Source organism: Osmerus eperlanus, chromosome 15, assembly GCF_963692335.1.
Source record: "Osmerus eperlanus chromosome 15, fOsmEpe2.1, whole genome shotgun sequence".
Lineage (NCBI taxonomy): Eukaryota > Metazoa > Chordata > Actinopteri > Osmeriformes > Osmeridae > Osmerus > Osmerus eperlanus.
The window spans coordinates 15157409-15172295 of record NC_085032.1 but is presented as its reverse complement, the minus strand read 5'-3'; the positions used below and the strand labels follow the sequence as shown (position 1 = coordinate 15172295).

Below are 14887 nucleotides of genomic sequence, written 5' to 3'. Positions count from 1 at the left end.
CGTCCAGGCTTTGCAACTTCGGAAGTCTCTGTCCGGGACACCACACGTTGGGAAATGAAAGTATGAAAGAATGAAAAAAGACCAATACACTCACTCAAAGTCAACCCCATAGTTGAATATTTCATATGGATGATCATCATGCGGAAAGTAAGGCTGGTCAATTCTTACTCTGGTTTAATAAATACAGAGATACAGACATGTACAAAGGACATGGCTCACTATCAATTATTGTGAAATTGGCTCACTTTCAATTATTGTGTATTCAGTGTCATAAATCTTCAACTAATGCCATTTATACACAACCTATCTAAAATCGACAACCAGTGCCAAGTCCACGATCTTACACATGATAAGATGATGACACACTGACCCCCAGAAGCAGGTATTTGACCTAGCTTGGGTCTGGCTCTTACATGCCTTCCATTGTGCCTCAGAACTTAATACAGCAATTTAGAGGAGAGTAATCCACCGGCTTGTTATTCTCCTGCAAGGACAAACAACCCTGAAATATCTCGGCAATGCCGACAGGATAGCAACGTGCCTTGGCCAGTGGTAAGAATAGCCCCACAATGGGGCTCACAACTCCCATCTTCTGTTGTCTGAGAACAGTTGTCGCCAGGACGGGGGCAGAGACAGAGGCAGGTCTGAGGTGCTGGAGCTCTGGAGGGGGGCCGCCGCTGCGTAAAGCCCAAGGAAACGCCCTCGGCTCTGGGTAGGATTACCCCAGAGCAGCCCCTGGGAGATTCCACTTCCACTAGCAGGACTACCGGGCTTTCACCTGGTGGAGATTGAGGTCTGTCTGAGGTGGCTGGCTACAGTGACTGGAGGAGGTCAAAGCTGCCTGGGGCAGACTGGACACAGAGCCTCCTGTGGACTCTCTGGGCTGGGGAGAGTTTCTGGTGATCCTGTGTGTGTTACGGAGGACAGGAGACAGTGTTCCTGGTCCGAGACTTGGGCCTGCAGGAAGACTGGCTGTACTGAAAGAGCTGCGTTCGGCAGACGACATGAGGAGGATGAGCACTTCTGAGATCCTCTTCGTTTCTGTCAGCCACAACATTACCCTGGTTGGTGAGTATGGTGGGCTTTGTAGATGTAAACAGTGCTTATAGACTTGGTCAGATATCGAAGGAAGGTGTCTTTTTCAAAACTGACCAACTGCCAAACAGTTCTAGTCACACTCATAGTATACAAATTAAATCTTTCATTTTTCGCCAGCAAATTCTATTTCATGTTTTTTAATACGCTTAGTTAGTGCTGTTCTGCTGACAGTGTTAAGTGTTTTCATGATTGACTGCATGACACGTGGACGATCAGAGAACAAAGTGAGAACGGTGTGTTATCTGGCCGGTTCACCCTAAGTGGCTGACATCAGAGGGTATATTCTTGTTTTAACACAGTTAAAAAAAAAATCTGATGACTCATCTTCTGTAGTAAAACTAACTGCCTATCTGTCTGCACCAGCTTTCAACTTAATGACTGAACTACTCAATGACCGGCGGGGAAAAAAACGATCTCAAGATGTCTTTCAAGCGTAGGACAGGATAATTAGAAACCTTTTGAACATGAAGTTAATCTCAGGTTCAGACACGGCTAGCGAGATACTCAACCAAGAACATCAGAATGTCTCCCCTGCAGTGTGCTTGTATTGGAGCTGTGTCTGTGTCCCTGTGGGAGTCAGATGGCTGAGTGGTGAGGGAGTTGGGCTAGTAATCTGAAGGTTGCCAGTTCGATTCCCAGCCATGCCAAATGACGTTGTGTCCTTGGGCAAGGCACTTCACCCTACTTGCTTCGGGGGGAATGTCCCTGTACTTACTGTAAGTCGCTCTGGATAAGAGCGTCTGCTAAATGACTAAATGTAAATGTGTCTGTGTCCCCCAGGGAAGGTGTGGCTGATCCTGATGGTCCTGCTGAGGGTCGTGGTCCTGCTGCTGGCCGGCTACCCTCTCTACCAGGACGAGCAGGAGCGATTTGTGTGCAACACCATCCAGCCCGGCTGTGCCAACGTGTGCTACGACCTCTTCGCTCCCGTCTCGCTCTTCCGCTTCTGGCTGGTCCAGTTGACCGCCCTCTGCCTCCCCTACGTCACCTTCATCATCTACGTGGTGCATAAGGTTTCGTCAGGCCCCGACCCCGACACCTCGGACCCGCCCGGCTCTGGACCTCTGTACAAGATCCGCCAGGAGTCCTTCAGGAAGAAAATCTTGAGGAACACGGTTCCTCTGAAGGCGGACCAGCGCTTCAACGGAGTCTACATCCTCCAACTTCTCTTCCGGATCTTGCTGGAGGCTGGCTTCGGGGCGGCACACTACTACCTGTTTGGGTTCTACATCCCTCGCAGGTTCCTGTGCCAGCAGAACCCGTGCACCACGCAGGTGGACTGCTACATCTCCCGGCCCACCGAGAAGACGGTCATGCTCAACTTCATGCTGGGGACAGCGGCTCTGTCGCTGCTTCTCAACGTGGTCGACCTGTTCTGCGCCCTCAAACGCTCCCTCAGGCAGAGGTGCCGGAGGAAGATGCTGGTGGAGAATCTGTACGAGGAGGAGCACTACTTCCTGTCGCCAGGGGGCACGGGGGTGGACGCCACCCTCCCTCTAGCCCAGGATCAGGGAGAGCCTGGCGGAAGCTTCCGGAAAAGACCGGCCAGTAAGTGCTCCAGCACGGTCGGTGGTGGTTCTGTGGGGGCCCGTTTGGATCTCCCTTTACCCCCTCATGGCACTCTGTCCCCTGGACTGGCAAGCTCCACCCCCCTAGGCGCCAGTGACTTCCCCCCTCCCCTGGAGGACGGGCCCGAGGCAGGGGGGAGCGAGGTGGCGCTCTGTCCTCCGCTGCCCACGGGATCGCCACTCCTCATACGGGTCAGTAAACGCGGTCGCCTCAAGCCGCCTCCGCCGCCCAGAAGAGACCCAGCTCCACCCCCGGGACCAGGACCCCTGGACGCGTCCACGGCGGTGCGCACCCGGAGGATGGGTCAGTACACGCTGGTGGAGCTGACGAGCGGTGGGGAGCTGGGGGCGAGCGAGGAGGGGCAGGACAAGAGGTCTGAGTGGGTGTGACTCTGAGAGCTGGAGCTCCGAGCTGGTTTCGTTTTCCCGCGGGACTGAGGAATGTCACGTGAGACCAGGGAGACCGCACTCCTCAGGGTTGTGAGAAGATCATAAATGGGCTGCAAACGTGGGTTGCCTTCCCAGTATCACCCCTCCCAGTTCATTCTGACGCGAAGGCAACAAACCAAAGAGTTCAAATTCTGCACTTTGTTCACTTACACCAACTACACTCTCAAAACAACGCTCAGTGAACATCACAAAAGAAACTGAATGACTTTGGTTTTTCAACAGAAGAGCACTAAAGTGTAGGACACACAACAGCAAAATTAGCCGCCTACAGCGTCCTTGAGTCAAGCCCAACCTTGGGTGGATCTATAACTGTGTAACCACCTGTTGCTGTTGTTAGCATTAGCTAACCCTGACTCACTGTCAGTGAACAGAGACATACCTTGACCTGTCCTGCTCTCTCTGGTCCCCTGCCTGGGGCACTGACACCACGCCTGAACTCTGACCCTGGGCACAGGGGTCAGAGCGGAAGTGTCAATATTTGGTTGTAATGAGTGGTGTAAAAAGTCATTAGTGGACATGTGTCAATAATAAATTGTGGTTGCGGGGTAAGACTAAGTTGAAGCATACAATTAAAGAGATAAAGTTACACAAAGGGTTGGACAGACAGAAGTGTGCCAGCCAGCCAGCTATAGCCATTAGCCAACCAGTTCCCAGTAAGGTGTTCCTCCACAGCACCATGTCAAGGAGGAAGGAAGACTTTCCTTCAGAAGTGAAGGACACAGCAGATTTCCAACCCTGGGGGCTCACATGGGCTCACAAAGCCATTACAGCCCCCGATAGGGCTCTGTATTTATGGTGATGGCTTGTCACTCTATTTCAAGGCCTCCAAAGGCTTTGGAGTTTGGGCTTCAGAGACACACTGGACACTGAAAATAGAGGGCTGTGCTCCAGTGAAACAAGACACTGGTATCTTACAGCCCTGTTGGTCTGCCCTTCAGGTTGCGGGATGTCACTCACTGTGGCTTGGAAAATAGTAGCCTGCGTCTGGCGCGCTGACTGGATCTGTCGGGCTTGTGTCAAAAGTGGTGAAAAGCATTCGATGTCTTTGACACGCTATAAAATCTGTCATGGCACCACGAAATTCATCCATTTGATGAAGTACCCTTGGGCGTGACTGACATTTTCGTATAACCCCTGTATTAATGTCCTTTCATTGCCAGACAGACTTATTGCCCCTGATATAGGAGACATCTGACACGTGCTATTTCATCCAGTGAACTGTCGGTTGAGCAGATCTCGTATGCGCTTTGTTCCTAGGTTACTGGCATCCCATTCAGTGTCTCCTGTGTCTGGAGTGTTGTGGTGTCATGACTAAAACCAGTGATGGAGGTTTATGTTACGTAGCAGAGTCCAAGATGAATCTGAGTCTCGCAGACTGTGGTCGAGTTTGACGTTGCCAGGGGGGAAGACCGTGTGTAAGGGATCGCTCTTCATCTGTCTGTTTAGCCGTTCTCTGTTTCTCGATCCTCTTAAGGGCTCTTTGAAGACGACAACAAAAGCAGAGTCTGATTTGTTGTAATGTGAGTGACCAGTCTGAGCCTCTGTCTCTCCCCCCTGATCGCTGTTGTTCTAGGATGGGGGAGAACTGAACTGTTGTGGACTGAACTGGTAGAAATACTATATGTGACCGCATCTTGTAAGACGCGGATAACAAACATTGCGGCTACCTTTGTTTCACGGATATGGCAATGTTCTATTTGTCTTATTTACTTTACTATGACTTTGAGAGTATTTTGTGTTTGGATGATTTTAAATGTGAAGATGATTTGACCACGGCTACTAGAGTGTTAAAAGTACTAACCAGTAGAAAGTATCTGTGGAGTCTATATCAGTGTATATTATATCCCCCGTGTCAATGAAATGCATTGATTTGGTCAACTGATGGAGCATTTGAGATTTTTTAAATATAACACACTGCCCTCCTGTGGTACAAACTGGAATGTAAAGTTTCAACTGAAAGTCAGTCAGCTTTTATATAGATCATATTTCACGCAATTATTAAAATAATAATTCCTTATTATTACTTTTGAAAATGATGGGTTTTTGAATTTTGTTTGGATTGTCAAAATAGTTTTATTTCGTGTATTTGTTTTCCAGAGATTCTTCTGGTATCAGTACTTCACTTCACTATAAATTTTTCTGAAAACTTTTTACTTTTTTACCCAAATATATTTTTACTTCTTATATTTTCAAGCCAGGCTCATTACTTTTATTTGGTGGCATGATATCTCCCCTCTCCTCACCTCTCCTTTCACTGTGTGTGAAAAAATATTTGTGGAAAAAAAAAAGTTTAGAAAGGTTGAAAAAAGTTTTTTCAAAAAATAGAAACTTTTGTGCCGTGTTGTGTGTGTGGGGGAAACAAGTTAAAAGTTAACAAAATATTTTTGAAAAAAAAGTTCAGATCTTTTTTTAAAGGTTTACAATAAAAGTTTTGAAAGGTTGAAAAAATATTTTTGATAAAGTTCTGAAAAAAACTTTTTGAAAGGTTGAAAAAAACTGTTTATAGGGTTCAGAATTTTTTAGGGGGTTGAAACCAAAGGTTGGATTTTTGGGGGGATATATAACTTTTGAAAGGTTGAAAAAATACTCTGGTTGTATTTACTCCTGGTGAAGGTCACAGTTGAAACAGTCCTTCTAGAGTCTGGAAAAGCATTCAGCCCCTCAGATATCAGAGGAACCATGAGTGTCTAAGTCATGGAGGGCAGTGAGAACACAATGTTCTGATGTGAGTGTGTGTGTTTGAGTGAACTCTGGATTCATTGATGGTCTAATGATCCGCTGTAGGGTCATTGTTACAGAGAAGACAGTCTGGTAGTCATGCTGACATTTCTGTCACAAATAACTATTCCTCCAACTCTGGCTCCATTCCTTTTTATTCAGAGACCAAAAATAGAGAAGTTGGCTTACAGAGCTTGTGTCCTTTTTTGCAAAAAATCTGATCCATGATTTTGGAACTGAAAGTGGCTGTTGCTTGCTGTATAATGGTGTAAAAAAAGAAGCACGTCAACATAAATATGTTGGAGGAGGTGAGAATGTTCCAGTAGGAAGGTATTTCCCATTACAACAGTTCCCTTCCTGCATCTAAATAAATTATACTTTGCAGCTCTTTTGCAGTTTCTATCCCCATGTGTATGATCAAATAAACGTCTGACAAGGCTGTCTAAGAACCCCATACTCCCCCAACATCTGTGTCTCCAACGGGCCTGCAGGGACTGAGAACACGAAACCAGGGCCCCAAACCTTATCGTTCATGAGGAGAGGGTCACGAAGTTGAAAAGTTACACAGAGCTCAATCTACATAGATGTGGACTCCAGGGACTGTGAAGATGTAACTGGTTGTGTGCTTTCATAGAGTCAATCATCTACTTCTAAAATATTTACATCTACACTACATCGTCCTTTACACTCTGTTTGATCTCATAGCGGATTAATATAAAATGCTGCGAGTCCATAGCAGTCAAGGAGTTACAAAGGGATTGATGACTTATCGACCAGGTCCGTTAGGATTTCTAGGGACCAGATGATCTGAGTTCACTGTGAAGTGGCTGCTCCCTCCCTGCGGTCCTCTCTTCTCTATATGTCTTTGTAGTAATGCAGATATACTCCCTCCTCCACCCTATCTCCAATCATGCTCCAGCAGATTAAATTCTTCCAGACCGGGAATGGCAACCAGCCAGCGATCAATAGCATTAATAACAATGACCCGGCTATCACCCCGCTCAGTTCCCATGTCTGCCTCTCATCAAACGGCTAGATTAATATTTGATGGCTAGCTATGTCAGAAAGCTTCTCCCGACATGAGAGAACACAAGACTAGCCGAGCTGGAGGCCGCTGATTAGGATAGAAGACGAGTCAATCACCGCGCTGCGTCGGGGGTCGTTTCTCGGCTCGTTGGGCAGGCCTGAGGACATCACACACGCTCTCCATTTTATAGTTCTCATTCCCTGGATGTTGGACGTGGGTTCGCTCCAGTAACGGCTTAATCGGTCATTTCAGCGGTCATCCGCGCGCACTCTTTGTTTGGACAGTTGTAAACGCGTTAGAATTGTTGAGTGCATGATTGGATATGTCGATGCACTAAATCGGTTCATTTGCTCACTGCAATCATATCGTAATTCATCACATTGTTTATCAGTAGATGCCTGAGCTGAATCAGGATACTTAATTATTTTGGAGGTTGTCACTTGTTGCCATAGCACAAAATGCCAATACATTTGTACATTGTCTGTATAGGCCTAATAGTTGCGGATAGGATAAGAAGGTCTGTTTTGATGTGTAGATGTTTGAAGGCTGACACACCAGACAAAAAAAACGACTCAAAGAACATGTTGGGGCATAGAGGAATTTAGCAAACATTGAATTTAAACCATCCATGAAACCACAGATTAGAAACCATCCATACGGCTGACGTTAGTGAATAAATCTTCTGATCCATGTGAACACTATCCAAAAGGACACTCCCTGGCTCACTGTTTAACTTAACCAAATACAATTCCAGAATAAGAATCACGGCCTCCAGCAGAAAAAAGGCGTCTCTCTCATAATTATATTGCTGTGTCAATCCGCCAAACTAGGGCTTGCTCCGCGCCTGGACAGTGTCATCGCAAAGGCAGGGGCACCGTCTAACTTTCGCCACAAGATGGTAGTATGAATCAGTGTTTCTCCAGTATGTGATGAGTAATTCCATTACTTGTCCCCTTACATAAATCCAGTTTTCGTTAAATCGTTTAGAACCGTAAACTCAATCCATTTACTCAAACGAAATAATCCAAGTCTACTTCAAGATGCATCAGATACTTTGAATTTTAACAACAACAAGTTTAACGGTTGGATTGATGTTCATGTGTCAACCTACAAGCAAAAATACCAATATGTGATTAGAACTTCAGAAGCAAGTGAACACCTGAATGTTGTCTCAACTTATCAAAAAAAAAAAAACACTGTTTGGTCATGTGTACTGAATACACACTTAAAGACAGCTGACCTTCCATCTGCCAGAGCAGCTACACATTCTAAGATATTGAATATTACGTTCTACAAGGGAAAATCACAGTTGACGTAAAGATTAAAGACAGTTTTACATTGTATCATCTAATGCTAACTGCATTGGGTTAATTGGACATGGTGATACATTAGTAGCAAAGCCACCTCACCCAGAGGGGGTTTTAAGATGTGAGATCACGTGGACAGGCCACCTGCGGAGCTTCCATTGCCATTTCAATATCATTCATGTCTGAGTCTTGTCTCCTCTAATACAAGCGTCGTTTGATGGGGGAGATGTTTCAATTCAGCTCTATGAAATACTAACAGCGGCTGAGGCCTAACTGCTTTCTCCTTTCCTCTGACAAACCAAAGTCCAGAGTCCAAACCCTTCTCTAATTCAACGTCCATCAGAGCACAACGGCGCAAATTGGACATTTAGGAAAAACTTGGCACATCTGACAGACACTTCTAACTACACGTCACATTTATTCTTTGCCGTTGAAGAAAAGATCAAAGTTTCAGCAGATGAAAAGGGCCCGTTCCCTACATTTAGACTATTCATTCGCTCCTCTTTTACTAAATAAAGAAGCGAGCCTCGGCAAGCACGTGAAGAGGAGTTTAACAATTACAGAGATGTTCCAACTCAACCCCTGGCTCTAATTACACTTGTTTGATGGTTGAGAGTTCCCTTTGACAGAGTCTCTCAAAAGCAGGCTACCGCTGCCCTTTGTGTCCACAACGCAACACTGAGACTGGTAGGAGATTCAAAATACTAGGTTACACAGAACGTGACATTTATCAAATGTTTTATTGTCAAAATAAAAGTCATGTTTGCTTTTAACAAAGTGACATCTACACTTTATACAAATTTACTTAGCTTATAAATTTTCTTTTGTACACAATTTACAAGTTTGTACACAATCATTACATAAATACATTTTTCAGCAATAAAAAAACGACCCGCACAATATTTGGGCATTATTAAGGCTTAATTTAAACCATCTTTGACACTGATTGATTTATACAATTCTATCCACTTGGCACTATGTAAATGGTGAACCCAAAGAAATTCGGGCTGAAACGTTTCCCCACGTAAAAGACAGAACAATTAATGCCCATTATACGCAAAAGCACCAGTCTGATAGTCTGCACTGTTAATACATATAAATGAAGCGGAATTAACCGGCGTTAATGACAGATACATTGTCAGCACCAGTTATTTAACAAGTGCCTCACAGGGCAGCCATCAACAGCTCGTTACTATGCTAATGGTTGGAAGGTGCTGGGTTATCTCCAGAACAATTAGCCGTCCATAAGTCCCTTTCAGACCTGGGACAATGGCATCTGCTTGGGGCAAGATACCGAGCTAGCAGTGCCGGATCTCCACGTTAGTCCGGTACTCACGTCACTATACATTGAGCCACTGGTGCCTTTGCTGCCCCAACAACAGCGAGTGCAGAAAGTCCTCCATGATTCTAGCGTTTTCCCAGACCAAATCCACACGCCGGACGTGATGCCCACCAAAAGGCACATAAAGTACTTTAACATAAAAACAGCATAGTCCGGTTTCTTTAAGTCCTGCTCCGACAAACAGGAGCAATTGTGGGTTATTTCCCAACTTTGTCTGTTGTGTTGCTCATAGAAGTAACAAGCTACTATGATAGTGGCAGGCACAGTGTATAACACTGTAAATATACCAATTCTTATCATCAGCTTCTCCAGCTTGTCCGTTTTAGTGCCACCTTGTTTGATGACGCTACGGATTCTGAACAGGGACACGAATCCCGCCAGGAGGAACATGGTGCCGATAAATAAATAAATCACGAGCGGAGCCAAAACGAATCCTCTCAGATTGTCCAAGTTTTGATTGCCTACGTAGCAGATTCCGGCCACAGAGTCTCCGTCCACAGAACTGAGGGCCAAAACAGCGATAGATTTCATGCTGGGTATGAGCCAGGCAGCTAGGTGAAAATACTGGGAGTAACTAGCAATGGCCTCATTTCCCCACTTCATCCCCGCGGCCAAAAACCAGGTCAGGGACAGAATTACCCACCAAATGGAACTGGCCATACCGAAAAAATAAATAAGCAGGAACACTACAGTACAGAGCGCGGGGCCCGTGGTCTCGTAGTGTATGTGCTCCACGTCATACTCCCGGTTACAAGCCACCTTCTCGTGCCCAGCAATTAATCTCACTATATAACCGACAGAAACAAACATGTAACAGGCAGAGAGAAAAATAATAGGTCTCTCTGGATACTTAAAACGCTCCATGTCTATTAAAAAAGTAGCAACAGTTGCGAAGGTGGACACAAAACATAACACAGACCAAAGTCCTATCCAGAATGCAGTAAACGTCCTCTCGTCTTGTGTAAAATACGGGTTGTGGCAAGGCATTGCACAGTTTGTAATTTGGCCGGTCTTGACCCGGTTATAGAGGTGGTGTCGGTCTGTGTTTACCGGCACCATGGGTGTAAGACACTTACACGCTGGTTCGCAAGGAGCCGCCGGTGGTTTGTATTTACCGGGAAGAGGGGGCCGGTTGGATCTGTCCTTGTTTCTTTGCGGATTATATGCTTTGCCGGGATAGTTTGTTGGTTTAGATAGTACCGGGGAAACTGTGGTCGAATCGGTCCTATTGTAGTCCATACACAGCGTGTCGGGGTTGCCTTGAACAGGCAGCAAGTCACATTTCATTCTGTCCGGCCACGGAAAACCATACTGCCTCATGAGAGGAGCACAGCCCGCCCGAGCTCTCTCACAGACACTCCGGCACGGTGGCAAGGGCTTCTTATAGTCCTCAAGGCAGATAGGAGTATACATGCTGCACAGAAAGAACTTCAGGTCTGGGGAACATTGTATTTCAACCAGAGGCCAGAACTGGTGCACCTCCAAGCCCGCCTCGTCCTGCGTGTCGTGGTTGAATTGGTTGGGCATGTAGGTGTAGTTGTAGCCGATTCCCTTACACAGTGGCACGGCGATCTCCTGGCAGGTGATCTCCTTCGCCGTGGTTCCGCTGGATCTGGGAAGAATAGCGAGTGAAAGCAGCAGGTATACCCCCAACAGGTAGTACTCCATCCTCTGGCGCTTGGTATCACTCTCCCCCGTTGATCAAACAGCGGTGTAGAAGTCCTCAGTGGCTCGTTTCTCTTGTGAGAGCACAGTCCAGTTAGATATCATAGAACGGACCCATCTCCTTTTACTTGCCTGGCACGGAGTTGCAAGCAATTTGCAAGCCGTGTTTACTTTCAGCGGAGGCGCGGGGGGAGCGGGGGGGGGGGGTAGCCTTCAGGCGAGCAGGCAAGATGGCTGAGGATAGGCGAGACAATCCGTGTTCACCGGCTTTCTCCCCTGCAAATATGTCTCGTCTCTTATTTATATCCGTGGGCAGCTTCTTGCCTTCCAACTGGTTAGCGAGCCGTATGCGATAAAACGTGAAGCCTATACGCGTTTCTGATGTGAGCCTTCTGTGTCTCCTGAACACAGTGGCTACATTCGTCGGATGCGTTGTCCGCTCTGTTTCCCATACAAATCATGATAACGATGATGCTGCGTAGAGTACTTATACGAAAGCTGTCGGAGTCACTCCCCCTATGCCCGGATGTCCAATCAAAGGACAGCGGGGGCGGTACTTTGGGATAAGTCAGTCAAACTGTCTCGAGGTGTTATATGTGGTGGCAGGTTTCTCAGTTGTTCCGTGACCTCCATCGCCAAAACAAATCATTTAATTCAACATTCATTTATCTATTCTCAGAATAAGCTTTATTTAATGACGATCGCCCCAGTTAAATTAGTTATATATCAAAGTATATATTTTACTATCCAGTTTTATACATCTTCTTGTGTGATTTACTGTAGACCTAATGGCAACATTTGATTTGAGTTGTGAAGAACCGGTAGACTACTATTTACAGGGTTAGATGGAAATCCGTAACAATACCAATCTTGGTATTCTCTGCAATCGGTTAATTTGCGCCTGATAGACTGCCCAGGGGGTTGTCTGTTCATACAAAGGTGTTTTTTTATTTAGTAATTGAGGTGCTAATGTTTGGGGGTCCACGCGGGGGGCTTAATTGCACGCAACACCAAGAAGAACATGCTCTCCTGTTTGTAAGGGTAGCAGAGAACTCGCATTAATATCCACCATATTGTGGTTTGCGTTTTTCATACAAACTTGTGAGCATCCTCTTCGCACTGAAAAGTAAGAACAGTTTAATAATAGTAATAGTTATTATTGTGATATGATTAAGTATATGCCTTTATAAAGAGTGGGATTACCGTTTTTAGAGTTGAAATGAAACAGTGATATGGTTACCTATATCAACTTGGGTACAGTTTTACACCCATTCATCTTTTACGTATCGACATAAGAAACGATTGCATCAGCACACACAACACTCTGACAAAGACACATTATACCCCGCTGACGACCTGAATTTAGTGTTGATATTCACGTGTAGTTATATCAGAAACCACCTCGCTTTCTGCCTACAGCTATGTAGAAGAATAATAGCATTCTCAGGCGAGAGAGGTGTACTACAGGGTTTAGTACTATTGTTTGGACATGGGCCAGCCTCAGGTCAGGTGACACAGCTTTCCCAGCGAGTAGGTAATTGTAATAAAATATCACTTTTGTTCATCAGTCAAACTTAATGTTCACCAGTCAAACGTTCTATGCAAAGTCTACTTTGCATAGAAATACTACAATTTGCTTAATTATGATAGTGATTTCATCTTGTTTGTTATAAAGTGATAAGAGTCCATTCTAATGGCCGTTTACTTGTGATTGCGTGTGTATGTGAGGGTGGGCTCCAGTTATTTTCAATACAGTGCAGATGGCAAAAGTACACACATTCTTCACTCAAGTAGAAGTACAGATACTCATGTTTAAACATACTTTGGTGAAAGTTGAGGTACTGACTACACCTTTTCACTCAAGTTAAAAGTAAAGAAGTATGGCCTCTGACATATACTTAAGTAAAAAGTCATTATTACTACTACCTATTTTAGTGTTTTAGTAAAATGTTGTCTGAAAAAAGTACTGATACCAGAAAAATCTACCTAAGTACAGTAACAAAGTATTTGTACTTCTCATCTCTGATTCAGTGAGAGAACACACTCAAAAAGGAGTGAGGTCATAGGATGATAATGTAAAAGGGAGAAAGTGTGTGTTTGAGAGAGCGAGAGAGAGAAAGAGGGAAAGAGAGAGGTAAAACTGTTGTCCACCGGTAATGATTCACTCCGAAATAACCAATTCCTTTTAGGTTTATAACCCAGACCAGTTACTCAGTGCAGGAGAGAGACTGTGTGAAAATGTCCCTCTGCAACCTCGTCATCCAGAATACCGTTTGACTCATGAATATGTTTAACCTACCACTTCAAAACGGGAAGTTAATAGCTCATTCAGCCCACAGAGTATTATCAGAAAAGAAAACAAGCCATCACGTGGCTCAGACTGCCCTTCCCTGGACCTAACCTGCCAGGGAGAAATCCTGCTGGATGCAGATGGTGAAAAATAAATGGCGATGGAACGTGATGTCGTTAAGGCTAAGCATTCAGAGTTTAGGCCCGATCTGCTGGACACAATTCCAGGAGCCTCCAAGGCATCAAACAGGATGATGCTAAACCACTGCCGCTCGTCAAGACTTCATTATCCATGTTTGCTCAGGCTCTCAGCTCCAGGCCCCGGCCGTAGACCCCCTCTCTGTCCCACCATACACTCTCCATATGGGGCTGTTTGCTCAGGGCAGGCCTGCTAATCAGTTTCAGGTGGGGCTTTTGTGGGCTGAGTGGGTGGACAAGGGTGGGTGGGGATGGGGGTGTAGTAGTTTGGGTTCCCCTCCTCCTACCAGCTCCACTCCCCTCCCCTCCTCAACCCCCTGGTCCATAGTGGTACCCCTGAGGTAAGGGAGAGTGTACTCTGTGAACTACCTCACCTTGGGGTCCATTACCTTGACAAACAAGGCCGGCCCCTCCAATCAGCCCACTGCCGGGCAGGGTGAATCCAGAAAATCCTCCCTGTTCGTGGGCCTCCCTCAGCATGCCACAGACCCAGCCCATCCATTCAAGGAATCTGGACTGCGAGGTCCAACTCAGCGTTGCACTCTCAGGTGTATCGTCACTATTCATCCACAGGGAGAAAGAAACATCCACATTTTTGTTGAGGAGAAAAAAAGGCAACGGGAATTCCATGAAACGCCACTTAGGATGAAAGTATGGCTACAGTGTAAAGTTGTGTGTGTGTGTCAGTAATCCCACAATGGGACGTGAGGCCCACGGAAAACATGGCACGGTGTGAACCCAGGCATGTCCAATACATTGTTGTCGGAAGGTGACACTGATCTCAACAGTCTCAGTCGCTGTCGCTCGTACTGTGGACTCTCCCTTTCACGGCCCTGCTGCCAGCGTCCTGTTTACCGGCTGGTGGTGGGCGCTGCCACCCGACACCCATGTCTCTCGTCTTGTAAAACAGCATGTGTCTTGTTCTCCCCATCCAGTCAGGGGCATGTGAGCTCAGAAAGAGAGGAGAGAGCCCCCCCCCCCGCTCCTCTGAATCATAAAGAGGGCTTGAGTTTTTAACCCCGGATCGTAATCTGAGACTAGGCCTGCCATGCCCGGCGCATAGAGAGGGCTAGGGCTTGCAAATACAGCGGCCATCTGGCTAAATGAAATGGGGGGTGGAAGGGCGGGTGGAGTTGTATGAGCCTAGAGATGCTGGCTGTAATTTCATTTTCCTGCTCCACTGAGCTCATTAGAGCAGAGATGGGTGTCAGATTGTCTGGACGAC

General features: G+C 46.1%; 2 protein-coding genes across 2 annotated transcripts; one reads left to right on the top strand and one right to left on the bottom strand.

Annotated features, from left to right (window-relative positions):
• The first annotated feature begins 518 nt into the window (after positions 1–518).
• On the top strand, positions 519–3230 carry LOC134034779 (gap junction delta-4 protein-like). The gene is made up of 2 exons (XM_062479388.1): positions 519–1068; positions 1879–3230. The coding sequence occupies exons 1-2, from the start codon at positions 1005–1007 to the stop codon at positions 3054–3056; spliced, it is 1242 nt and encodes a 413-aa protein (XP_062335372.1). The 5' UTR covers positions 519–1004; the 3' UTR covers positions 3057–3230.
• A 5659-nt stretch (positions 3231–8889) lies between these two features.
• Positions 8890–11620, bottom strand: LOC134035140 (frizzled-8-like). Its single transcript, XM_062479998.1, has one exon. It carries the CDS (start codon positions 11176–11178, stop codon positions 9424–9426), a length of 1755 nt encoding a protein of 584 aa, XP_062335982.1. The 5' UTR covers positions 11179–11620; the 3' UTR covers positions 8890–9423.
• Between the last annotated feature and the right edge of the window lie 3267 nt (positions 11621–14887).